At 44.1% G+C, this 27009-nt stretch overlaps 2 protein-coding genes and 1 long non-coding RNA gene across 4 annotated transcripts in view; all 3 read left to right on the forward strand.

The window, feature by feature from the left end:
• The window catches only part of LOC110168798 (CASP8 and FADD-like apoptosis regulator), a 29347-nt gene extending 9041 nt beyond the window's left edge, over nucleotides 1-20306 (forward strand). Inside the window, exons 2-11 of one of the 2 annotated variants that reach the window (XM_055148940.1) lie at nucleotides 990-1300; nucleotides 6377-6482; nucleotides 7227-7362; nucleotides 7514-7557; nucleotides 9591-9660; nucleotides 11255-11301; nucleotides 11377-11455; nucleotides 17286-17607; nucleotides 18820-18984; nucleotides 20156-20306. In XM_055148940.1, coding sequence (XP_055004915.1) covers nucleotides 1011-1300; nucleotides 6377-6482; nucleotides 7227-7362; nucleotides 7514-7557; nucleotides 9591-9660; nucleotides 11255-11301; nucleotides 11377-11455; nucleotides 17286-17607; nucleotides 18820-18984; nucleotides 20156-20285 — 1389 coding nt within the window. In that variant the 5' untranslated portion in view covers nucleotides 990-1010 and the 3' untranslated portion in view covers nucleotides 20286-20306. The remainder of the gene's footprint in view (nucleotides 1-989; nucleotides 1301-6376; nucleotides 6483-7226; nucleotides 7363-7513; nucleotides 7558-9590; nucleotides 9661-11254; nucleotides 11302-11376; nucleotides 11456-17285; nucleotides 17608-18819; nucleotides 18985-20155) is intronic. The other variant, XM_055148946.1, reaches the window with a different exon arrangement.
• Nucleotides 20307-21509: 1203 nt separating this feature from the next.
• LOC129407620 (uncharacterized) lies at nucleotides 21510-22730 on the forward strand. Its single transcript, XR_008631634.1, has 2 exons — nucleotides 21510-21568; nucleotides 22080-22730. It is a non-coding gene; the product is annotated as an uncharacterized LOC129407620 (long non-coding RNA).
• A 2193-nt stretch (nucleotides 22731-24923) lies between these two features.
• Nucleotides 24924-27009, forward strand: part of dip2a (disco-interacting protein 2 homolog A) — a 162159-nt gene continuing 160073 nt past the window's right edge. Inside the window, exon 1 of the mRNA XM_055148771.1 lies at nucleotides 24924-25123. Within this exon, the coding sequence (XP_055004746.1) occupies nucleotides 25018-25123 (106 nt within the window). The 5' untranslated portion in view covers nucleotides 24924-25017. The remainder of the gene's footprint in view (nucleotides 25124-27009) is intronic.

Consider the following 27009-nt stretch of genomic DNA (forward strand, 5'->3'; position numbering starts at 1 on the left):
GCACCGACCGGGGACTCCGTTGTTCTCCTGGGGGACTTCAACGCCCACGTGGGCAACGACAGTGACACTTGGAGAGGGGTGATTGGGAGGAACGGCCTCCCCGATCTGAACCCGAGTGGTGTTTTGTTATTGGACTTCTGTGCTAGTCACAGTTTGTCCATAACAAACACCATGTTCGAGCACAAGGGTGTCCATAAGTGCACGTGGCACCAGGACACCCTAGGCCGGAGGTCGATGATCGACTTTGTAGTCGTGTCATCTGATCTCCGGCCGCGTGTCTTGGACACTCGGGTGAAGAGAGGGGCTGAGCTGTCAACTGATCACCACCTGGTTGTGAGTTGGGTTCGCTGGTGGAGGAGGAAGCCGGAAAGACCTGGCAGGCCCAAGCGTGTAGTGAGGGTCTGTTGGGAACGTCTGGCAGAGCCTCTGTCAGAGGGACCTTCAACCCGCACCTCCGGGAGGACTTCTCCCAGATTCCGGGGGAGGCTGGGGACATGGAGTCTGGGTGGGCTCTGTTCTCGGCCTCTATTGTCGATGCGGCTGCTCGGAGCTGTGGGCGTAAGGTCTGTGGTGCCTGTCGCGGCAGCAACCCCAGAACCTGGTGGTGGACACCGGAAGTAAGGGATGTGTCAGGCTGAAGGAGGAGTCCTGTCGGGTCTTGCTGGCTTGTAGGACGCCTGAAGCAGCTGACGGGTACTGACGGGCCAAGCGTGCTGCAGCTCATGTGGTCGCGGAGGCAAAAACTCTGAGCTGGGAGGAGTTCGGGGCCATGGAGGAGGACTATGGGATGTTTTACAGTGCATGTTCATACACTGTAAAAAAAAAAAGCAAAATTGCACCAAAAAATCTGCGAAACAACGAGACCGCGAAACGTGAACTGCAACATAGAGAGGGACGAATGTAAAACACACCGTACTTCAGGAAATAATGTAAACTGTGCTTTTAGAGAATCATATAATGTTCTAATTTTTTGCCGTTTGACCCCGCAGACCCCAGTCGTGCCCGATCTGATGTCCAGCCCCGGCCCGTCCCTCGTCCTGCTCTGTCAGCTGGTGGAGGACCTGAGTGAGTCGGAGAGGAGGACTCTGGTGTTTCTGTGCGGGAGCCGGGAGTCGGAGCACAGTCCCGCACATGCCCGCGGCGTCCTGGAGGGGGCGGTCAGGAGCAGCGAGCGCCCGGGGCAGGTGGTCAAGGAGCTCCTGGTGCAGCTCCGGAGGCTCGACCTGCTCCGGAAACTGTGCCACTGCGGGAGAGACGAGGTGGAGAGACAGAGGGGGGCGCACCTGCTGTCTGCATACAGGTCAGTGACTGGAGTTAGTCAGGTCAGTACAGGTCAGTGACAGGAGTTAGTCAGGTCAGTACAGGTCAGTGACAGGAGCTACTCCAAACGTGAGAAATAAAAAATATATATAAAATAACTGCAACTTAAATGTCAAACTGGAGCAAACTGCATAGACTCATGAAATCTGCAGGACTGAAACCAGGACTGAACGGTAACAACCAGGACTAAACCGGTACTAACCAGGACTAAACCGGGACTAAACCAGGAAAACCAGGACTGAACCAGGACTGAACCAGGACTAAACCAGGACTAAACCAGAACTAAACCAGGACTAAACGGGACTAAACCAAGGACTGAACCAGGACTAAACCAGGACTGAAACCAGGACTGAACCAGGATTTAACACAGTAAACCAGGACTAAACCAGGACTAAACCAGGACTAAATCCAGGACTGAACCAGAACTGAACCAGGACTAAACCAGGAAACCAGGACTAAACCAGGAGTAAACCAGGACTAAACCGGGACTAAACCAGGTCTAAACCAGGTCTAAACGGACTAAACCTAACCAGGACTAAACTGAACAGGACTGAACCAGGATAACACCAGATTAAACCAGGACTAAACCAGGACTAAACCAGGACTAAACGACTAAACCAGGACTAAACCAGGAACTAAACCAGACTAACCAAAACCAGACTAAACCAGGACTAAACCAGGACTAAACCAGAACTAAACCAGGACTAAACCAGGACTAAACTAAACCAGGACTAAACCAGGACTAACAGGACAGGACTGAACCAGGACTAAACCAGGACTAAACCGGGACTAAACCGGACTAAACAGGACTAAAGGACCCAGGACTAAACCAGGACTGAACCAGGACTAAACCAGGTCTAAACGGACTAAAAGGACTGAACCAGGACTAAACCAGGACTGAACCAGGACTGAACCAGGAAAACAGGACTAAAAGGACTAAACCAGGACTAAAACCAGGACTAAACAGGACTAAACCAGGACTAAACCAAACTGAACCAGGACTAAACCAGGACTAAACCAGGACTAAACCAGGGAACTAAACCAGGACCCAGGACTAAACCAGGACTAAACCAGGACTAAACCAGGACTAAACCAGGACTAAACCAGGACTAACCAGGACTAAACCAGGACTAAACCAGGACTAAACCAGGACTAAACCAGGACTAACCAGGAAACCAGGACTAAACCAGAAACCAGGATAAACCAGGACTAAACCAGGACTAAACCAGGACTAAACCAGGACTAAACCAGGTCTAAACCAGAACCCGGAGGTGCGTCCCTGTAGACCGTCGGGTGACTGCAGGTGAAAGGATCGGCTCAGATGAAAATCCATCTTTCTGCTCTTAAAATAAGAAACAAAATCGAATGTTGCTTGAATTAAGAAAAACAAACTCAAATCGACTCAAATAAATGTTCTTCATTTAAGTCATTTTAACTTATCTAGAAACTGTTTTTTCCAGTGTAGTAAAGAGATCTCGATATATTGGACCGATATTTGCCCTTTTGAGTAGACCAGTTATCGGTCTTAAGTCTCCAGCAGAGGCAGAAAAACACACATAAAGATTTACCTGAACATTTTAGTCCAAAGAGTCAAAGAGTCAAAGAGAGCAGGTAGAGTAAGTGACGACACTGGACATGAATGAGTTTACAATCATTTCACTTTAGATCATTTGGAGAAAATCTAAATTGGCTCCACACATCAGCCCAGACGTGTCACCAGAGTTTATTGGCTTTTATGGGATTTTTAAGTGTGATTTTTAAGTGTGACGGGCGACAGTAGCTCAGTTGGTGGAGCAATCGCCCACTAATCTGAAGGTTGCTGGTGTGATTCCAGCTCCCACAGATGAATGCTGTCGTTGTGTCCTTGGGCAAGACACTTAACCCACCCTGCCCACAGTGTCTGTGTGCACTGGTGTGTGAATGTGAGTGGTTCCTTGTTGTAAAGAGCTGTTGGGAAGTTCTTAAATACCTGGGAGAAAATTAGAATGTGATATATTTGCTAATATATCTTATAAAACTGATGTCGGTCATAAAGATTTAAAGTAGGGATCTATATAATATTCATATATCTACTATTGGGGACTACTGACACTACTACTGACACTACTGTACTACTACTGTCACTACTACTGACACTACTACTGTCACTACTACTGACACTACTACTGTCACTACTACTGACACTACTACTGACACTACTACTGACACTACTACTGTCACTACTACTGACACTACTACTGACACTACTACTGTCACTACTACTGACACTACTACTACTGACACTACTACTGACACTACTGACACTACTACTGTCACTGTCACTACTACTACTGTCACTACTACTGACACTACTACTGACACTACTACTGACACTACACTACTACTGACACTACTGACACTACTACTGACACTACTACTGACACTACTACTGACACTACTACTGTCTACTACTACTGACTACTACTGACTACTACTGACACTACTACTGTCACTACTACTACTACTACTACTACTACTACTACTGACACTACTACTGACACTACTACTGACACTACTACTGACACTACTACTGTCACTACTACTGACACTACTACTGACTACTACTACTGTCACTACTACTACTACTACTACTACTGACACTACTACTACACTACTGACACTACTACTGTCACTACTACTGACACTACTACTACTACTACTACTACTACTGACACTACTACTACTACTACTACTACTGACACTACTACTACACTACTACTGACACTACTACTGACACTACTACTACTACTACTACTACTGACACTACTACTACTACTACTACACTACTGACACTACTACTACTACTACTACTGACACTACTACTGACACTACTACTACTACTGACACTACTACTGACACTACTACTACTACTAACATACTACTGACACTACTGACACTACTACTGACTACTACTGACTACTACTGACTACTACTGACACTACTACTGTCACTACTACTGACACTACTACTGTCACTACTACTGACACTACTACTGTCACTACTACTGTCACTACTACTACTGACACTACTACTGTCACTACTACTGACACTACTACTACTACTACTGACACTACTACTGACACTACTACTACTACTGACACTACTACTACTACTACTACTACTGACACTACTACACTACTACTGACACTACTACTACTGACACTACTACTGACACTACTACTACACTACTACTGACTACTACTACTGTCTACTACTACTACTACTGTCACTACTACTGACTACTACTGTCACTACTGACACTACTACTATACTGACTACTACTACTGACTACTACTGACACTGACTACTACACTACTACTGTCACTACTACTGACTGACTACTACACTACTACTGACACTACTACTGACACTACTACTGACACTACTACTGACACTCACTACTACTGACTACTACTACTGTCTACTACTGTACTACTGACTACTACTGTCACTACTACTACTACTACTACTGACATACTACTACTATACTGACACTACTACTGACACTACTACTGACACACTACTACACTACTACTACTACTACTGACACTACTACTGACACTACTACTGACACTACTACTGACACTACTACTGTCACTACTACTGACACTACTACTGACACTACTACTGACACTACTACTGACACTACTACTGACACTACTACTGACACTACTACTACTACTGACTACTACTGACACTACTACTGACTACTACTACTACTACTACACTACTGACACTACTACTGACACTACTACTACTACTACTACTGACTACTACTGACACTACTACTACACTACTACTGACTACTACTACAACTACTACTACTACTGCTACTACTACTACTACTACTACATGATAATGATAATAATAATAATGAAATATTATTGTTGTAATTATTGTAATTAATAGTAGAGATAATAATAGGTATTATGGATGTAATAATAATTAATAATAATAAAAATAGTAATAGTGATGAAAGGTAGTGGAAATAATAGTAGGAATAATAGTGATAATAATAACAGTAATAATAATTAATACAAAGAAAAGCCTTTAGGGTTATGTTTTTCAAGATTGTGACAGATGATGAGGGGAACTGATGATGGTGAAAATAAATATTAGTTTGAGTATAGGGACTAATACATTTAAAAAATTATAATAAAAAAAAAACAAAAGGAACTTCAATTATAAATTGGCCGCAGTGTATCAATGTTCGGGAGCCTAGCGGTGTATTTATGTTGCACTATCACATTTATATTGTTTTGACTTTGTGTCGTGTGGGCGGTTGGGGGGAAATGGGGGGGGCTTTTCTGTATTTGTTGTGGTGTTGTGGTTGTTGCTTTATGTTCTGCTGTCTTTTATTTAAAAAAAAAAAAAAAAAAAAAGTGCTGTTGGGCCTTAAACGTGGAAAAGCGCTATAGAAAAATTTACCTTTTTTTAAAAATGTGACTTTTAAACGTGATTTTTTTTTATGTGTTTTTTTTATTTTTATTGTGATGTGTTTTTAATGTGACATGTATTTATTTATTTACACTCCATTTAAAATAGTTCACACAGTTCCTTGGAAGTCTTGTAAGAGGAAGATACTTTAGTTTACAGATGTTCCCCAGATTAAGATCACAGAGTTTTATTTGTTCTTATATTTAACCTCAGAGACGAGAGACGAGCAGACGACTGGACTGGACCGACTGACCTGGAGTGTCTTTACAGATCTTTAAATACCGGTGTTTTACCTCAGTACCAATCAGACCCGACCCCGGTCACGTCCAGAGACCCAGAGAGCGGCGTCCTGAAGGGGGCGTGGCCAATCTGACACACAAACACAGATGGAAAACAGAGATACACAACGTTACGAGCTGTTGAGTTTCACACATTCAGCTGTCAGATATGAGGAAGAGACACACAGACAACGTCCCGCTCCTCTGCTCCTCTGTCTGTGGAATCTGTGGAATCTGTGGAATCTGTAGAATCTGTTGAATCTGTGGCGTTTCTCACTCTGTGCCGTGTGTTTCCTCTGCAGAGTCCTCATGGTCGACCTGAGTCAAGATCTGACCACTGAAGATCTGAACCAGCTCAAGTTTCTGCTGGGAGGAGTTCTGCCCCGAGACAGACTGGACAGAGCCAAGGTACCAGAGATTCATCACAGTCTGCAGAAAATATGAATGAAATATTACTGTAATTATAACAAACAAATAATGAATAGTTATAATGTAGTAATGTTCCCTGCCTCAAGTGGAGGAGTTCAAGTATCTCGGGTCTTGAGAGTGATGAGTGTGAGACCTGTTTTAGACCTGTTTTAGTCCTGTTTTAGTCCTGGTTTTAGACCTGTTTTAGACCTGTTTTAGTAGTCCTGGTTTTAGACCTGGTTTTTTAGACCTGGTTTTTAGACCTGTTTTAGACCTGTTTTAGTCCTGTTTTAGTTTTAGTCCTGGTTTTAGTCCTGGTTTTAGTCCTGGTTTTAGACCTGTTTTAGACCTGTTTTAGACCTGTTTTAGACCTGTTTTAGACCTGGTTTTAGACCTGTTTTAGTGTTTTTAGTCCTGGTTTTTAGTCCTGTTTTAGTTTTTTAGTCCTGTTTTAGTTTTTTAGACCTGTTTTAGACCTGTTTTAGTCCTGGTTTTAGACCTGTTTTAGACCTGTTTTAGACCTGGTTTTAGACCTGTTTTAGTCCTGTTTTAGACCTGTTTTTAGACCTGTTTTAGAAGTCCTGTTTTAGACCTGTTCCTGTTTTAGCGTCTGTTCTTCTTTACTTCCTGACCCCATCTGAAACACAGCAACATCTGCATTATTAAACTTTTTTTTTTCATTTAGTCTGTTTTTTGTAGCTTTAATGCAGTTTTTGTTTTACTCACGTGTGTTTTGTGCGTCAGTGCTTCCTGGACGTCATCACCGAACTAGAAAAACAAGACGAAGTGTCGAGCGACAGACTGGACCTGATCGAGCGCTGCCTGAGGGACGTCAACCGACAGGACCTGGCCAAAAGGGTGCGCTGTCTCACCAACAGAGGTGACGCCTAAACCCTGATCTGGTTACTGTGGAAATGCTCGGTGCTGGTGTGTTCTGCCGCTGTGCACTCGAGCAAGACACTTCAGTAACTTGCACTGTCCTGACCGCGAGCTGCAGATACTGATGTTCTTGTCTTTTTCATGACCCGCAGTCCCCGAACAAACCCAGGTCCAGAGGTCGTGTCGCCCTTTTTCGGTGAGTACGTCTACAGCTCACACTTTGCAGCTCAACATTCTCTGGGGGTGTGACGCTAACTGGAGGCACTGCTCTGTCTAAAACTCTATTAGACTTTTATCCGATCAGGCCTTGATGCTCAAATCTGATCTTTTTTGCGAGGTCGTTCACATTTTTTATTCAGTGTTACTTGTCTGTGATCTCCAGTGTGAACTTTGAGCATTTCTGAGGAAAGGTTCAGAAATGTGCGTTGGAAGTTGCTTTTCTTTACAAACAAAAATCACATTAACTAATAAAAACACCGAGTTTTAATAAATGATGTTGTTCACACACAAAACGGAAAAAAGAACAAACTAAAAATGTAAATGACACGCCGGGGTCTTGAACCTCTCTACAAACAGTTTTGTTTATCAGAAAATATCGACTCAGTGTTCTGTTTGAGTGGAATATTCGGGACACTGGGGGCCTGGAATTCCCTCTCCGGTTTTCCCATCGAGTTCCACTGGGACACCACTGTATAAAACAGACGGATTATTTGTCTGTAACACAGAAAGATCCACAGCTTCATCCGTCTGCCTCCGTCTGCTGAACATCACAAACCTCCACATAAACAACTTTTTTATTAAAGAAAAAAGAAAACCTATTTCGACTATTTTACCACAAATTATCGGGTTATTTTTAATAATATTTGACAAAATTAAAATACTGTATTGACCTTTAAACTTGGCCACAATGTTTTAGGGCAGAGGTGTCAAACTCATTTTGTTCCGGGGGTCGTGTCCAACCGACTTTGATCCAAAGTGTCCGGATCAGAAAACTCATGTCATATAAACCCCAAAAATAACAATAAGTTCAAATATTTGTGCAGAGAAACACAAATCTATTACAGAAATCTTTTTTAATTGATGAACTCTTTCTTTTACAAAATATTATAATATTATGAACAACCTGAAACTTTAAGAAAAATACAATTTCAACACAAAGTTTGAACATGAACTTGTCTGTAAACAGGAATAAGTCCATTTTTGTTGTAAAATCCTGCACTCGGCTCCACTTTTCTCATGTTGGACATTTTTCTGATGAGGGTGTCACGGTCAACAGTCAAAACGATCGTCCTTTAAGAGCGTTTGGAAAGAGACAAGTCTTCATTTGTGCTGCTCTGGTGGGAGGGGCCACGTACAGAGACGCTGGAGACGCTGCTGTGATAAACACCACAGAAAATTAACACCATTTTAAAAGAAAATATCATTAAAATATTTTAGTAGAAAATCAGCCGAGGGCCAGATTAAAGGACTTGGAGGGCCGGATCTGGCCCCCGGGCCGTATGTTTGACACCTGTGGTTTAGGGGAAGGTTTTCTTTGGAGTTAGTGACAGGAGTCATTGTTGTTCGGTGTGAGTGACACAGACGTGTTCTGCAGTGTTTCTATTTTTGAATGGTGCTTAGTTAAAGCCAAAATACAAGTGAACCTGTTTCCACAAATGTTTTCACACATTGAGCGACACAATATATTACAAAACTTTTTTTGGTGGGGTCATCGTGGGCCTGTGGAGGTTTGGGTGGGCCAAGGCCTGTCGGGGGAGGGGGACGTGCTCACCCTAACCCACACCGACCCAGATGTGAACCAGCCCACCCTGCACCCCCGGTCGTACACATGACCCGAGTCTGGTTCAGGCTGCAGACTAAACGTAGCTTCAACTGTAACTACAACAGGTGATCTGATTGGTCGTTATTGTTGAAGCTCTTAAACAGAACCATGAACTCATCACAGGCTCCTGAAAACCTGCTGTTTAAATCCATTTTGTATTTTTCCTTGAGTTTTCAGACATAAAACTTTAATTTTTTCTGTCAGTGTTTCCTAATATGTACATTGTGTCACCATGACATCGTCTATAGAGTTATATGTTTATATAAATGTTTATTATCAAGGAAAAGTCCCTTGAGGTGAGTGACCTGGTTTTCAAGGGGAAGTTTAGTCCTGATATCGATGCAGAGATCAACACTGACAGTTCTTCTCTAATCTGAAATCTAACACTTTCATCTGTGGTTCTGCAGAGTCCCAGACCCGTCCAGGCCTTAAACTGTCACCAACAAAACACCAGACCTGCTCTGTTTCTCCACAACAGTAAGACTCACACTTTCTCTTTCTTTTTCTTTCTTTCTTTTTCTGGAGTTGTGTTTTGTTTCATTTACATGTTTAAACACAAAAACCCTGCAGATTTAGTTCTTTAGGTCTTCCACCTTGTGATGTCATGTGGTGATACAGGAAGTGCTCCATTGTGTTTTTAAACTCCACACACCTTCACTAGAATCGTTCGGATCATTTTAGTCCTGGAATTGTCGATCTCTGCTGAACTAAAAGTTAGAGGTGGGTGACATCACAAGGTGGAACGGAGCATTTACAGTTTTGCAGATGTACACAGTAGAGATCTGCGCTCCCGCCCACAAGTCCCACAAGACGGGAACGTTTTCTTTCTTAATCTCTGTCAAACACTGAGAAGCGGAAAAGAACTGGGCTGCGTTTGGGAGGAGGCTCGATGAAAGGTCCGACGGCCTGGTGAAGTCCTTTTTAAACCTGTTTTAGTCCTGTTTTAGACCAGTTTTAGTCCTGTTTTAGTCCTAGTTTAGTCCTGGTTTAGTCCTGGTTTAGTCCTGGTTTTAGTCCTGGTTTTAGTCCTGGTTTTAGACCTGTTTTTAGACCAGTTTTAGTCCTGGTTTAGTCCTGGTTTTGACCTGTGTTAGTCCTGGTTTTAGTCCTGGTTTTAGATCAGTTTTAGTCCTGTTTTTAGACCAGTTTTAGTCCTGTTTTTAGACCAGTTTTAGTCCTGGTTTTAGACCTGTTTTAGTCCTGTTTTTTTAGTCCTGTTTTAGTCCTGGTTTTAGACCTGTTTTAGTCCTGTTTTTAGACCAGTTTTAGTCCTGGTTTTAGATCAGTTTTAGTCCTGTTTTTAGACCAGTTTTAGTCCTGTTTTTAGACCAGTTTTAGTCCTGGTTTTAGACCTGTTTTAGTCCTGTTTTTAGTCCTGTTTTAGTCCTGGTTTTAGACCTGTTTTAGTCCTGGTTTTAGTCCTGGTTTTAGACCTGTTTTTAAACCAGTTTTAGTCCTGGTTTAGTCCTATTTTAAGTCCTGTTTTAGTCCTGGTTTTAGACCAGTTTTAGTCCTGTTTTTAGACCAGTTTTAGTCCTGGTTTTAGACCTGTTTTAGTCCTGTTTTTAGACCAGTTTTAGTCCTGGTTTTAGACCTGTTTTAGTCCTGTTTTTAGTCCTGTTTTAGTCCTGGTTTTAGACCTGTTTTAGTCCTGTTTTTAAACCAGTTTTAGTCCTGGTTTTAGATCAGTTTTAGTCCTGTTTTTAGTCCTGTTTTAGTCCTGGTTTTAGACCTAGGTTTTAGTCCTGGTTTTAGTCCTGGTTTTAGACCAGTTTTAGTCCTGGTTTTAGACAGTGTTTTAGTCCTGGTTTTAGACCTGTTTTTAGACCAGTTTTAGTCCTGGTTTAGTTCTATTTTAAGTCCTGTTTTAGTCCCGTCTTTTAGACCTGTTTTGCGTGGGTCCTGTGGGAGGTGCAGGACTCTAGGACACAGACTAATAATAAAGAATTTCTCAACATGTGAAAATGAAACAAAACCCAACTCTGCTCTTGTTTTTCTACGTTAACAACATTAGAACTTTAGTAACTTAAATGTCCCAGGAGTCAGTTTTGTGTGTGATGTTTGTGCTCAGGTCCGGGCAGATCACGACAGCCGACGCAGAGGGAGACGAGCTGCTCCGTGAGTGACTCGGACTCAAGTTCTGTGAGTGGCTTTCGGTTCCTCTTGAGTGACTCTGGTGTTTGCGTTTCACAGAATCATCTAGAACACTACAGACTGGACACTAACAACCGAGGAGTGTGCGTCATCATCGACTGCGTGGGTCAGGACGGAGGTAAGACGGGAAACACTCAGGAAGAGAAATCATGTCTGTTAAACCCGGAGTGGACCGCGTTTCTCTTCAAAACCTTTTGCTTTAGAATTTGATGATTTTAAAGTGACGTTCACAGTGACACCTACAGGCGGCGGAGGGAATTACCACAGTGAAAACGATCAACTATGTTTAAAATGAGTCGATGCGTCACAGTCCTGGGAAGTAGTTTCTGGTGAGACAGAGACAAAAAGCTTTTTACAGAGGGTTAAAGGTGCAGTATGTAACTCTTTGGTTTTTGCTCCGTTGGTGCTTGTTTATATGGTGATGTCATAGTTTTGTCTGGAATGTGCCTCAAGTGGAGGAGTTCAAGTCTGTCGGGGTCTTGTTCACGAGTGAGGGGAGGATGGAGCGTGAGATTGACAGGTGGACAGGTGCAGCGTCGGCAGTGATGCGGTCGCTGTATCGGTCGTTGTGGTGATTTACCGTCAGTCTTCGTTCCTCCTCTCACCTCTGGTCATGACTCTGGGTAGTGACCGAAAGGACGAGATCACGGATACAAGCGACAGAAATGAGTTTCCTCCGCAGGGCGTCTGGGCGTCTCCCTTAGAGACAGAGTGAGGAGCTCAGTCACACGGGAGGAGCTCGGAGTAGAGCCGCTGCTCCTCCACGTTGAGAGGAGCAGTTGAGGCTCGGGAATCTGTTCCGGATGCCTCCTGGACGTCTCCCTCGGGAGGTGTTCATGTCCCACTGGGAGGAGACCCCGGGGAAGACCCAGGACACACTGGAGGGACTATGTCTCTGGACTGGCCTGGGAACACCTCGGGGTCCCCCAGAGGAGCTGGAGGACGTGTGCGTGGAAAGGGAAGTCTGGGAGTCCCTGCTTAGGCTGCTGCCTCCGCGACCCGGCCCCGGATAAGCGGAAGAAAATGGATGGTGTGTAAAATCCCTCAGTCGTCCAGGTAGAATCCACGGAAAAAAGAGAAATTCAGTTTGTCGACTGGGCAAAAGTTTATTTGGTTGAAGACGTTTCTCAGTTCGTCCAAGCTGCTTCTTCAGTTCTGTCAGACGCTGCTGGACACTTCCTTATGTCTGTCTGCAGGAGGAGCTGACTAGGCATGTGCAAAAATATTGAAATATCGATATATCGTATCGTTTAATGTGATGATACAGTATCGCTATATCACCAAGAGTATTTTTTTGGTTTATTTTACTAAATTATTTAGTTACAGTTACAGTTTTGTTGTTTGTTCAGAGGAAGGAAACTCGTTTATGTGACACATTTGACATTTTCACTGTTTTGACGATTAAAATGTTTGTTTCATATGAACTTTGCACAAGAAGAAGTTTAACAAAGACTTTCAGTATCACAGACATGATTTAGAATTTGTTTTTATTAAACTGTATTGAATCGATTTGAAATATATCGTATCGAATCCAAAGTTCACTGTATCGAGGTATTGCAACTTCTGAATGATACTCAGCCCTCGAGCTAACTACACTGAAACTACTCTGAATATATAAAACCAGGGCCGGGCACGTTAACGCGTTAATTTTGTGTTGACTAATTAATTCATTATCGCCAACAATAATTTTACCGTTGTTAAAACAATTGGTTTTTATTATGAAAACTCCACTGTGAGCGTTTTGACGTCTTTTCTTTACACTCTTTTCACTTTTTTTCTGGCTCCCACGGGGCCGGAGCAGCTGTGGGCTCTGAGCTTCCGCGGGCTCCTAGCTCCAACCGGGCCGCGGGCTCCGGTTCACGGGTCTTTCTCTTTCTTCTCCTTCCTTCAGACGCTCCTGAGGCGTCCAAACGGAGGTGTCCAGTCCGGTTTTCGTCGCTGCGGTCTCGCTTACATAATGGTATCACACGGTATTCGCAAAGGTCAGGAAGATTTCGTGATATGATCCCGCCCATAACTCAGTGAAATGTGATTGGTTCAGACAACTGTCAATCTCAAAGTTCGTTCCAGCCGCTGAAAGTCCTGCAGGTGTTTGTTTAGTTCAGTGTTGCAGGTGTTTGTTTAGTTCAGTGCTGCAGGTGTTTGTTTAGTTCAGTAGTTCAGTGTTTTGTTTAGTTCAGTGCTGCAGGTGTTTTGTTTAGTTCAGTGCAGGTGTTTGTTTAGTTTGCAGTGTCAGTGTTGTTTGTTCAGTGTGTTTGTTTAGTGTTTTGCAGTGCAGTGCTGCAGGTGTTTGTTTAGTTCAGTTCAGTGTTTCAGTGCTGCAGGTGTTTGTTTAGTTCAGTGCAGGTGTTTGTTTAGTTTTGTTTAGTTCAGTGTGTGTTTAGTTCAGGTGTTTTTTAGTTCAGTAGTTTCAGTTCCAGTGCAGGTGTTTGTTTAGTTCAGTGCTGCAGGTGTTTGTTTAGTTCAGTTCAGTGTTTGTTTAGTTCAGTGCAGGTGTTTGTTTAGTTCAGTGTGTTGTTTAGTTCAGTGTGTTTGTTTAGTTCAGTGTGTGCAGTGTTCAGTGCAGGTGTTTGTTTAGTTCAGTGCAGGTGTTTGTTTAGTTCAGGTGTTTTTTTAGTTTAGTTCAGTGTTGCAGGTGTTTGTTTAGTTCAGTGTTTGTTTACAGTTGTGTTTGTTTAGTTCAGTGTTGCAGGTGTTTGTTTAGTTCAGTGCAGGTGTTTGTTTAGTTCAGTCAGTGTTTGTTTAGTTCAGTGCAGGTGTTTGTTTAGTTCAGTGCAGGTGTTGCAGTGTGTTTGTTTAGTTCAGTGTTGCAGGTGCAGTGCAGGTGTTTGTTTAGTTCAGTGCTGTGTTGTTTAGTTCAGTGTTGCAGTGTTGCAGTGCAGGTGTTTGTTTAGTTCAGTGTTGTTTGTTCAGTGTGCAGGTGTTGTTTAGTTCAGTGCAGGTGTTTGTTTAGTTCAGTGTGTTTGTTTAGTTCAGTGTTGCAGTGTTTGTTTAGTTCAGTGTTTGTTTAGTTCAGTGCAGGTGTTTGTTTAGTTCAGTGTTGCAGGTGTTTGTTTAGTTCAGTGTTGTTTAGTTCAGTGCAGTGCAGGCAGGTGTTTGTTTAGTTTAGTTCAGTGCAGGTGTTTGCAGGTGTTTTGTTTAGTTCAGTGCAGGTGTTTGTTTAGTTCAGTGCTGTTTTGTTTAGTTCAGTGCAGGTGTTTGTTTAGTTCAGTGTTGTTTGTTTAGTTCAGTGTTGCAGGTGTTTGTTTAGTTCAGTGTTGCAGGTGCAGGTGTTTTCAGTGTTGCAGGTTTTGTTTAGTTCAGTGCAGGTGCAGGTGTTTTGTTTAGTTCAGTGCTGCAGGTGTTTGTTTAGTTCAGTACTTCAGGGGGAGTCACTAATTTACCCGGATACAACTGGAAGAAAAACTGTGATTGGTCCATTTCCGTTCCATTATATTAACCCCAGTCCAAGTTTATAACAAAGATCTAGAAATGATTACTAGTGTCGTGTTTATTACTCACTGAATAAAAAACTGTGAAAATATATATTAATAGTACAAAAGTTCATTCAGTATTTTTTCTTGAGCTTCACTGAAAACCTTGAAGACTCTGAGTGTCCAACTCTGACAGAAATGCTGTTTGTACAACAAATGTTTGGCTCTTTCATTTACATTTCCAATAAAAGTGCAGCTATACTCTATACTTTTTAATTCATTAACTGGTTTTGCGTATAACATAATTCAAACTCATGTGATTAATATTTTAAATTTTGGCCCAGCCCTAATAAAAACAAGTTTTATTGTAGTTCTGTGGAGTCAATTAAACAAAGGAGAATTTATCACTGTTTCCTGTTTCTCGTCGTGGAGTTTAACAATGATTTTCTAAGACGCGAATGTAAATGAAGACGACATGTTTGTCCGTGAAACTGCAACGATTTTTCAGGTGAATCACACGGGAACTTCAAATAAACCAGAGAATAAAATATCAAAATTCAAAAATAGGCACCGAGACTGTTTTGTGATTGGTTGATTTTTTTTTTTGTTTGACATTAAAACGGAAAAATGAAACAAAAAACCACTAGGCTCCACTAGGAAAGGTTACACAATGCACCTTTAACCAAACCGTCATGAATCACAGAAGGGAAACTTGAGGCCGACGTCCGGACCACAGCTGCTCCGAGCGCCGCGTGACTCAGACGGGGTTTGTTCTGTTAAACGTCTCGCGCTGGAGGTTTCCTTTCGGGGTTGAAGAGGGTCGTCTTCACCTCGTCGTCACCGCCCACACGACCCCGAGATCTGAGCGCCGACGTCACCGCCGCCGCCGCCGCAAACGCTCCGTCCTGATGAGAAAGAAAGAGCTCAGGCCTGGACCTCTGTTTCCACATCAACTGGAGAAAAAGACAGAAAAAGAAAAAACTTTAATCAAAAAAATAGTTGAAATGGAAATAATTGGACAAAAAAAAAAAGCATGAACATGTGATAAGGTCCTGGTTTAATCCTGGTTTAGACCTGGTTTAGACCTGGTTTAGGTTTAGTCCTGGTTTAGACCTAGTTTAGTCCTGGTTTAGACCTGGTTTAGTCCTGGTTTAGTCCTGGTTTAGTCCTGGTTTAGACCTGGTTTAGACCTGGTTTAGTCCTGGTTTAGTCCTGGTTTAGACCTGGTTTAGTCCTGGTTTAGACCTGGTTTAGTTTTGGTTTAGTCCTGGTTTAGTCCTGGTTTAGTCCTGGTTTAGTCCTGGTTTAGACCTGGTTTAGACCTGGTTTAGACCTGGTTTAGTCCTGGCTTAGACCTGGTTTAGTCCTGGTTTAGACCTGGTTTAGTCCTGGTTTAGTCCTGGTTTAGACCTGGTTTAGACCTGGTTTAGTCCTGGCTTAGACCTGGTTTAGTCCTGGTTTAGACCTGGTTTAGTCCTGGTTTAGTCCTGGTTTAGACCTGGTTTAGACCTGGTTTAGACCTGGTTTAGTCCTGGCTTAGACCTGGTTTAGTCCTGGTTTAGACCTGGTTTAGACCTGGTTTAGTCCTGGTTTAGACCTGGTTTAGACCTGGTTTAGACCTGGTTTAGTCCTTGTCATCTGCTTTTTCGGACTTGGTCTTGGTCTTGTCTCGGTCTTGATGGGGCTTGGTCTCAGTCTTGTCCTGGTCTTGTCTCGGCCTTGATGGCACTTGATCTCGGTCTTGTCTTGGTCTTGTCCTGGTCTTGTCTTGGTCTTGGTGGTGCGTGGACTCGGTCTTGTCCTGGTCTTGTCCTGGTCTTGTCTCGGTCTTGATGGCGCTTGGTCTCGGTCTTTTCTCGGTCTTGTCTTGGTCTTGTCTCGGTCTTGTTTCAGTCTTGTCTCGCACTTGGTCTCGGTCTTGTCTCGGTCTTGTCTTGGTCTTGATGGCCCTTGGACTCGGTCTTGTCTCGGTCTTGTTTCAGTCTTGTTTCAGTTTTGTTTCAGTCTTGTCTCGGTCTTGTTTCAGTCTTGTTTCAGTTTTGTTTCAGTCTTGTCTCGCACTTGGTCTCGGTCTTGTCTCAAGACCAAGACAAGTCAGAGTCCAAATGCGCTTGAGTCCAAGATGAGACCAAAGCCGTCTCGTGGCCAGTCTCAAAACCAAGACCGGTCTTGAGTCCTACGACACTAGAAATGAACAAGACATCTGATGATAAATAAACTGTGCTGGAACAATTAACACCAGGACATTTAAGAAATAAAAATACTTTTCATTATTGGGATTATTTAAAAAGGTCAGAGGTCGTCTGTGCTTGAACCTGCACCAGCCTCGAGTATTTGTTCCATCTCGTGAAATTGTTTTTTTTGTTTTTTTTGTCTTGTCTTTTTTCTGTTTTATATGTTTTCTACTTTCTACATTTTAGATAAACACAGGAGACATTAAATATATGATGCAAGATAAGATTTAGGGAATTATGTAGTAAAGACAAAAGGTTAAATAACTCTGATATTTGTCATATTTGATGTTTAAATGTGCAGAGCTGTTGGAGCAGACGTTCCAGAACCTTCACTTCTCCGTGGTTCTTCACCGTTGGCTCAGCGTCGGTGACTGTCAGTCGACTCTCAGGTCCCTGCAGCAGAGCCCCCTCCTCAGGTCCGCCTCCGCCTTCGTCTGCTGCGTCATCAGCAGAGGGACGCAGTTCCACCTGCTCGCCACCGACGCCCGCTCCGCCGGCCTCCACCTGGACTCGCTCCGACGCATGTTCACCCCGGAAAACTGCCCCGGCCTCGCCGGAAAACCCAAACTCTTCTTCATCCAGACCTACAGCGTGTCCCCGTACGAGCCCGCCGCAGGATACAGGTGGGCGGGGCTACACACGAGGGGGTGGGGCTAGAGTCACAGGTGGGTGGAGTTATTGTGGTTGGATCTGAAAACTTGTGATTTTCAGTTTTTATCATCCAGAGCAGAGGTCATCAAACTAAGGCCCGCGGGCCGACTCCGGTCCACCACGGTCCTTTGACGGACCCCCAGCCTCTGCCCCCCCCCCCCACCCACCCCAGTAGTTTTTGTAGTTTTGTGTTGTTGTAGTTTTGTGTTGTTGTAGTTTTGTATATGTATATAGACTGTGTATATGTATAGATACTGTGTATATGTATAGATACTGTGTATATGTATATAGACTGTGTATATGTATATAGACTGTGTATATGTATATAGACTGTGTATATGTATATAGATTGTGTATATGTACAGATACTGTGTATATGAGTGGGCAGGTTTAACCCTGTAGCCGCCATGTGTCAAACAGGAAGTTCTCCAGGAGGCTCTTCAGCTCCTTCTGACTCTGACTCTGACTCTGACTTACGTTAGTTAAATTTAAATGTAAAAATTCTGCACAATCACAGTCCTCACGTCCTCGTCCTCACGTCGTTGTCCTCACGTCCTCATCCTCACGTTGTTGTCCTCACATCCTCGTCCTCATGTCCTTGTCTTCACGTCCTTGTCCTCACGTCCTTGTCCTCATGTCCTTGTCTTCATGTCCTCGTCCTCATGTCCTCGTCCTCACGTCCTTGTCTTCATGTCCTCGTCCTCACGTCCTCGTCCTCACGTCCTTGTCCTCATGTCCTTGTCTCATGTCCTTGTCTTCATGTCCTCGACCTCACGTCCTCGTCCTCACGTCCTTGTCCTCATGTCCTTGTCTTCACGTCCTCGTCCTCCACGTTCTCATCCTCACGTCGTTGTCCTCACGTCCTTGTCTTCATGTCCTCAGTCTTCTCTGTCTTGTCTTCATGTCCTCGTCCTCATGTCCTCACCCTCACGTCGTTGTCTTCATGTCCTCGTCTTCACGTCCTTGTCCTCATGTCCTTGTCCTCATGTCCTTGTCTTCATGTCCTCGTCCTCATGTCCTCACGTCGTTGTCTTCATGTCCTTGTCTTCATGTCCTCGTCCTCACGTCCTTGTCCTCATGTCCTTGTCTTCATGTCCTCGTCTTCACGTCCTCGTCCTCATGTCCTCGTCTTCACGTCCTCGTCCTCACGTCCTCGTCCTCACGTCCTTGTCCTCTGTCTTCAGCGAGGACCTGGAGACAGACGGGTTCCCTGGGCAGAGTCTGGTCCCCACAGACGCAGACGTGTTCTGGAGTCACTGCTGGACGTCGGAGACTCAGCTGCAGAGCGCGGGACACCACTCGCAGTACCTGAGAGCCCTGATGGGGGCGCTGCAGGCCGGACGCGCCAGGTAAACACACCAACACCCCCACTCTTACAGTTACTCAAGTACTTTTACTCAAGTACAGTGTGGTTTTAGGTGTATTTCTTGGAGAAGTTTTCAGACACAGAGGAAATAATCAAAAACAAGTATCGAAACTAGATCCTCATTTTTCGCAGATATCGATATTAAAAAAGTCACATTGACAAAACAGAAATGAACCTTTCCTGAATGTTTTTAGAACAAACTGGAACAAGTATAAAAGCACTTAAATCTTAAATGTGTCATTTGTTCATTCGTTTTTCAAAATAAAATAAAAAATAAGAAACAAAAAAATGATTTTCTTCATTATTTGTCTCCAAAACCAAAATGTAAAAAACAGATAATGGACTAAACCTGGACTGAGACCGGGACTAGACCAAGACCAGGACTGAGACCGGGACCAGACAGGAATGAGACCGGGACTGTGACAGGAACCAGGACCAGGACGAGACCAGAACTGAGACTGTGACAAGACCGGGACTGAAACCAGTACCAGACCAGGACTGAGACCAGGACAAGACCAGTACCAGACCAGGACTGAGACCAGGACAAGACCAGGACCAGACCGGGACAAGACCAGGACTAAGACTAAGACTGAGACCAGTACTGAGACCAGGACTAGACTGGGACTGAGACCAGGACTGAGACCAGGACTGAGACCAAGACTGAGACCGTGACCAGACAGGAATGAGACCGGGACTGTGACAGGGACCAGGACCAGGACGAGACCAGGACTGAGACCGGGACCAGACCGGGACTGAGACCAGGACCAGGACCAGGACTGAGACCAGGACAAGACCGGGAGTGAGACCAGGACAAGACCAGGACTGAGACCAAGACTGAGACCAGGACTGAGACCAAGACTAGACTGGGACTCAGACCAGGACTGAGACTGGGACCACGACCAGGACGAGACCAGGATGAGACAAGGACGGAGACTGGGACCAGACTAGGACTGAGACCAGAACCAGGACTGAGACCAGGACCAGGACCAGACCGGGACTGACACCGTAACCAGACCAGGACGAGACCAGGACGAGACCAGGACCAGGATCAGGACTAGAGAAGTTACGTTCTACTGGACATGTTTTATTTGTTTTGTGCGTCTCTTTGGAAACTGTTTCGTTTATAAAAGTGGATTTTTCTTGTGTTTGTCCAGAAGATCCCACCTGGTCGACCTGCACCTGCGGGTCAACGCCGACGTCTGCGACCACAACCAGAGGAACCCGTCTGAGCAGTACCACCTGGACCTGCGACACACGCTGAGGAAAAACCTCTACCTGCACTGAACCGCCACCAGAGAGCGCCCCCGAGCCCCCACCAGAGAGCGCCCCCGAGAGATCCCCGAGCCCCCACCAGAGAGCGCCCCCGAGATCCCCGAGCCCCCACCAGAGAGCCCCCACCAGAGAGCGCCCCGAGATCCCCGAGCCCCCACCAGAGAGCCCCCACCAGAGAGCGCCCCCGAGCCCCCCGAGCCCCCACCAGAGAGCCCACCAGAGAGCCCCACCAGAGAGCGCCCCCGAGCCCCGAGCCCCACCAGAGAGCCCCCACCAGAGAGCACCCCCGAGCCCCCCCCCCGAGCCCCCACCAGAGAGCGCCCCCGAGCCCCGAGCCCCCACCAGAGAGCCCCCACCAGAGAGCCCCCACCAGAGCCCCACCGAGAGCCCCGAGATCCCAGCCCCACCAGAGAGCGCCCCCGAGCCCCCACCAGAGAGCGCCCACCAGAGAGCCCCCACCAGAGAGCCCCCGAGATCCCCGAGCCCCCAGAGACCCCGAGCCCCCACCAGAGCCCCCAGAGAGCCCCCAGAGAGCGCCCCGAGATCCCCCGAGCCCCCACCAGAGAGCGCCCCCGAGCCCCCCGAGCCCCACCAGACCCCCCGAGCCCCCCGAGCCTCCCAGAACCTCGGAGAACCTCAGGGCCGACAGAGCGCCCACGGTTTATCAACAGAACGTGAACCGGGGCCAGAGCGGCTGGAGCCTGAATCGCGCCCGTGAACACTTCCTGTTTAACTTCCTGTGGTACATTTATATAAAAAGTCGACGTTGTTTTTTCAGTCCACGTTTTGAAGTCCATATTTATTTTTATTTATCGCACAGTCATGTGACTCCGCGCAGCTACACGCAGCTATTCTGATTATTTTAATACTTTTCTATTTTTATTTTATTTTTTATTTTTTTAAATATTTTTTTTGAGGGTCTTTATCTGATTTTTAATTCTGTTTTTTATGTTTAAAACAGAAAAAAAATCAGGCACAGACCCTTTAAATCCTGTTTTATTTGTTTCTGTTTTTTTTTTTATATATACTTATACTGTGTATATTTTTATATATGTATATATATATACCCGGAAATGTAGTACTCACACCCAGGACTAAACCAGGACTAAACCAGGACTAAACCAGGACTAAACAGGACTAAACCAGGACTAAACCAGGACTAAACCAGGTAAACCAGGTCTAAACTAAACCAGGACTAAACCAGGACTAAACCAGGTCTAAACCAGGTCTACTAAACCAGGACTAAACCAGGTCTAAACCAGGACTAAACCAGGACTAAACCAGGACTAAACCAGGTAAACCAGGTAAACTAAACCAGGTAAACCAGGACTAAACCAGGACTAAACCAGGTCTAAACCAGGACTAAACCAGGACTAAACCAGGTAAACCAGGTCTAAACCAGGACTAAACCAGGACTAAACCACCAGGAGGTCTAAACCAGGTCTAACAGGTCTAAACCAGGTCTAAACCAGGTCTAAACCAGGTAAACCAGGACTAAACCAGGACTAAACCAGGAAAACCAGGTAAACCAGGTCTAAACCAGGTCTAAACCAGGAAACCAGGAAAACCAGGACTAAACCAGGTCTAAAACCAGGACTAAACCAGGTAAACTAAAACCAGGACTAAACAAACCAGGACTAAACCAGGTAAACCAGGTAAACCAGGACTAAACCAGGACTAAACCAGGACTAAACCAGGAAAACTAAACCAGGACTAAACCAGGACTAAACCAGGTCTAAACAGGACTAAACTAAACCAGGGACTAAACCAGGACTCTAAACCAGGTCTAAACCAGGACTAAACCAGGACTAAACCAGGACTAAACCAGGACTAAACCAGGACTAAACCAGGTCTAAACCAGGATTAAACCAGGTCTAAACCAGGTCTGAATGTGATTCTTGGATCAGTTTCTCCGTTTTGTTTCTCAGTTTTTAAACTTTTCAGTTTTCAGTTGGTTTTAAAATATGAGTTTGTAAAATAATAATAATAAAACTCTTCTCTGGTCGATGTCTGCGACTCGGACCTGGACTCAGACTTGTTCAGCGTTTTTCCAGTTAAACGGCTCAAATTAGAATCTTTCCTCGTTTCCTCGTCACAAACAAAACAGACCTGGAGTTGAGTTTTGGTTCGTTCCAAACATGAGTCCGGGTCGTCGGGTAAAATCCCCTTCAAGAACTGACGAAGCAGCAAGAATTTTGTTTTTTTCCGACTCCTGTTCTGTTTGTGACGAGGAAACGACTTTCTAACATCCAAATCCAAATCCAGTTTATTTATGAAGCACCAAACTGACCAAAGTGCTGAACACAGATAAAAACATAAATATATTCAACAGTTATTGGATTATTGTATTTATAACTTCAGTTCTCCGTGCACCTTTAATTACAACTGTTATTTGTTTGTTTGTTTGAGATATTTTGACTTTGTACTTTGTAGAAAAATAAACTGCACCAAACCACACGACGGCTCTTCTGCTCGTCTCTGATCCACGTTTATCTGCGACGTCTTTGTGAACATCTCGATCATCTTTTAATCGTTCCTTTTCACTGTGTGATGTTTGGAGTGTTTCATTCACTCTCCACCTCCGAGAGGAACAAACTCCTCAGTCAGATTGAGGAAAGGAAAGTCCGGAGGCAGAAGCTCCATGAGAACCAGGCCCTGATGAGCCACGGATCAACTTCACATAAACACAGTTACACACAAATGTCCCACATCATCACAGAAGCTGTTTTCAGGGAACCAAAGTTCTCACCAGTGAATGAGCTGCATTCAAACTATTTCCATGAACCTATGACCCGTCATCGACAGAGCGGATTTACCACTAAATAAAAACAAAGTCATACAAAAGCAGATGAAATAATCATCATGGATCACATCATCGACACATAAATAATACAAGAGAATATTTCTGTGCCGAGTTCTGACACAACATGGATCTGCTGTGGAGAAGACGACGATACAAAGATTTAATCTTATCAGGAGAACGTAATAGTTTTTGTAGACATTAAACTTTTAATTTAATACGTGATAGTTTCAGTTTCTCTTTGTTTATTTTCCCGCGTGTGACCTGGATGAACGAGCTCGTGCTGACGTCTTCTGTTTTCACTGAACCAACTTCTCGGTTTCTGAACTGATTTCCTGCGTGAACACGTGAGTCGGTTCAAGATTAGGTGCAGGAACCGGCACCGGCTCGGTTCTGTCGGCCTGAAAACGCCTCTAGTGTGAGAAGAAGTTCTAATTTACAGACAAATAGTGTCATGAATTTATCAAATGATCTGTGTCAGATTCATACATGGAGTTTATGATGTTATGTTCTTGATTAATTCTGATCATTGAACAGACGATTGTGCAGACAGGTCAAACTCAGGCCCGGGGGCCAAAGTTGGTCCATGATATAATTATATTTGTCCCATGAGATCAAATCAAACACATGCACACAGATCGACTATAGACACATGATTTATTTAAAATGTTTTTATTATTTTATATTCTGTTTGTTCTGGATTAATGTTTAAGCAAAACTATTATGGAATATTTATTTGAATAAGAAAAGGTTGAACATTACAGATCTGGAAAGAAGAGAAAACATGCAGATGTTCTTGAAATTTTTCAGTAAATATTTAGTTTGACCCACGACTTAGTCCCAGTTTTTCATTTTGGCCCCTGAGTTTGAGTTTCCTGAATTAAACAATAAAATCCAACATGTTTTTGGAGAGAAAAAACATTAAACTGAGAAATAACTTCAGGTCGTATTTGAATTGAAATCATTTGTGCAGAACATTTTTTTAAATTGTCTCTTTCAACAAATGAAACAAACCAAAGAGAAAAACTAAACCAGAGCCTCTGTGTGCGCGCGCACCCCTGTCCAGCAGAGGGCGCACGCTCCACATCCTCACGCTCACATCAGTCCACGCGCACACTCACGCACACGCACACGCACGCACACAGCTGTCACGAGCACGACCAGCACTGCCGCTGCCGCTGGTGACGCAATGACGCACCGAGGCGCACCGAGGCCCTCGGGAGCAGGGAGGGAGGAGGGAGGAAGGAGGGAAGGACGTAGGAAGGAGGGAGGGATCGAGGAGTTGTTGAATGAGTTGTGTCCAGACTCGAGCGACGTGCGGCTGGACCTCCCTCTGCACGCGAGGCTACGGCTGCGCGCTCCCCAGACGGCGCCGCGTCACCCGCTCCAACCCGCCGCCGCCGCGCGCACCGAGCGACCCGCGCGGCCGGAGCGCCGTCGTTAGCCCGGGAGCTAGTCGAGTCATGACGCTTCGGACACGTTTGCCTCACATCTGCAGCGGCGCGCGAGGAGCCCACGGGAGCACCCACACCCCTGAACGAACTCGGGAGGAATCGATTCTTTTATTATTTTCTTGCTTCTGCACACGCGCGCACTACGTTGCACTTACATGACACTCACCTCTGGATTATTATTATTTTTTTGAAACCAGAAACCGGGACTAAACCATGCGTCTAGAACCAGGTCCAAACCAGGTCTAAACTATGACTCAACCCGGACTGAACCGTGCGGGTTAAACTCGGACTCTCCGGTGCCCGAGCGCGTAAAACCAACCACACCTGGCGACTCTTTCTTTCTTTCTCCTTTCCCCTCCCTGCTCTCTCTCTCTCTCTCTCTCTCTCTCTCTCTCTCTCTCTCTCTCTCTCTCTCTCTCTCTCTCTCTCGCTTTTTTTTTTTTGTGTTTTTTTTTTTTGGATCTTATTTGTTGACGTTTCCCGGAGCGCCATGGCCGAGAGGAGCTCCGCCGTGATGCTGGAGCCCGGCGTGGGGATGACACTGCCCGCGGAGGTCCGGGAGAAGCTGGCGGAGCTGGAGCTGGAGCTGTCCGAAGGTAAGACGAGGCGAGGCGGGCCCGACGCGCACTGACACCCCGGCGTTTCCCACGGGCGCTACGGTCACTGACAACCGCCGTGTGACCCTGGGAATTACGGAGTTACCGAATTACGTGACGGGGTTTTTTAATTATTATTTTACATTTGCAACCACCGCCCCGCGCGTGGCTCTTTTTGGAAACGGATTTGTAAGATTATTTTTGGTGGAATTGTCTCAAAATCTTCACTCAGCTGAAATTGTTGTTGGCCTGTTTTCTACATTTTTGCTGACGCCCATTTTTGACTTTTAATCCGCCGTGTTTGACTTTTGATAAAAGTTGAGACGCTGTTGACTTGATTTGGAATCGACGCTGGACAAAATGTGTTTGGAGTTTGCAAATATAAAATTGTACAAAAGTAGAAGTACAAAGCAGAGGCGGGGACGTGGACTCGAGTCAGACTTGAGTCACTGTTTCTAAGACTTGAGACTTGACTTGATTAAAATAATGGACTAAGACTTGGGACTCGACTCGGACTTGAGAAGCTCTTTTAAATCTGAATTCTTTAATTCTTCCCGTAATGATTCACTTTAAGATCTCGTCAAGACATTTAAACATGAAAAGAAAGTAATTCAATAAATTTCTACTTAATTCAAACTCTATAAATACTAAAATATGAATCTACTATGATTTTTACATACAATTTAAGTACAATTTATCTTAAAATTGATATAAATTGCTAAAATCTAAACAAAATTTTGTGCTTTTTTGGTTTAAAGACTTGAAATGACTTGAAGCTTAAAGCAGACGACTTGGGACTTGACTCGGATTTGAGGTCAAAGACTTGAGGTTTCGAGAAGCACTTTTAAATCTGAATTCTTTCTGTTCTGACGTAATGATTCTCTTTAAGATCTTGTCAAGACTTTTAAAAAGAAAAAATTCAACAAAATTAATTTCTACACCTCTTATTTACTCTATAAATACTCAAATATAAATATACTATGTTTTTTTTAACAACAATTTATCTTAAAATTCATATAAACTGCAAAAATCTAAACTATATTTGGTGCTTTTTTGGTTTAAAGACTTGAAATGACTTGAAGTTCAAAGCACTTGGACTTATGGACCAGTGACTCGAGACTCGACTTGGACTTGTCTGTATTTGTATTGGGACTTGACTCGGACTTGAGGTCTGTGACTTGAAGAGTTGAAGTACTTTTAAATCAGAATTTTTTTCTGTTCTGACCAGAATGATTCACTTTAAGATCTTGTCAAGACTTTTAAAAATAAAATAATTAACATTTCTACAACTGTTACTGTAAATACTGTAAAGAAATGATATTTTTTAAAGTAGAATTTAGTTTAAAATTCATATAAATTGCAAATATCTAAGCTAAATTTGGTGCTTTTTTGGTTTAAAGACTTGAAATGGCTTGAAGCTCGAAGCAGACGACTTGGACTTGACTTGGACTTGAGGTCAAAGACTTGAGACTTACTTCTTTCTGTTCTGACTTTAATGATTCACACTAAGATCTTGTCAAGACATTTAAAAAGGGAAAAAAGTAATTCTCTTATATGAATAATCAAATATAAATATACTATGTTTTTTTAACAACAATTTATCTTAAAATTCATACAAATTGTAAAAATCTAAACTGTATTTGGTGCTTTTTTGGTTTAAAGACTTGAAATGACTTGAAACTCAAAGCAGGCGACTTGGACTTGACTTGGACTTGACTTGGACTTATGGGTCAGTGACTCGAGACTCGATTTGGACTTGTCTGTATTTGACTTGGGACTTGGACTTGACTTGGACTTATGGGTCAGTGACTCGAGACTCGACTTGGACTTGTCTGTATTTGACTTGGGACTTGACTTGGACTTATGGGTCAGTGACTCGAGACTCG

Source organism: Boleophthalmus pectinirostris, unplaced genomic scaffold (assembly GCF_026225935.1).
Source record: "Boleophthalmus pectinirostris isolate CB_2022bp ecotype Guang Dong unplaced genomic scaffold, ASM2622593v1 HiC_scaffold_1, whole genome shotgun sequence".
NCBI lineage: Eukaryota > Metazoa > Chordata > Actinopteri > Gobiiformes > Gobiidae > Boleophthalmus > Boleophthalmus pectinirostris.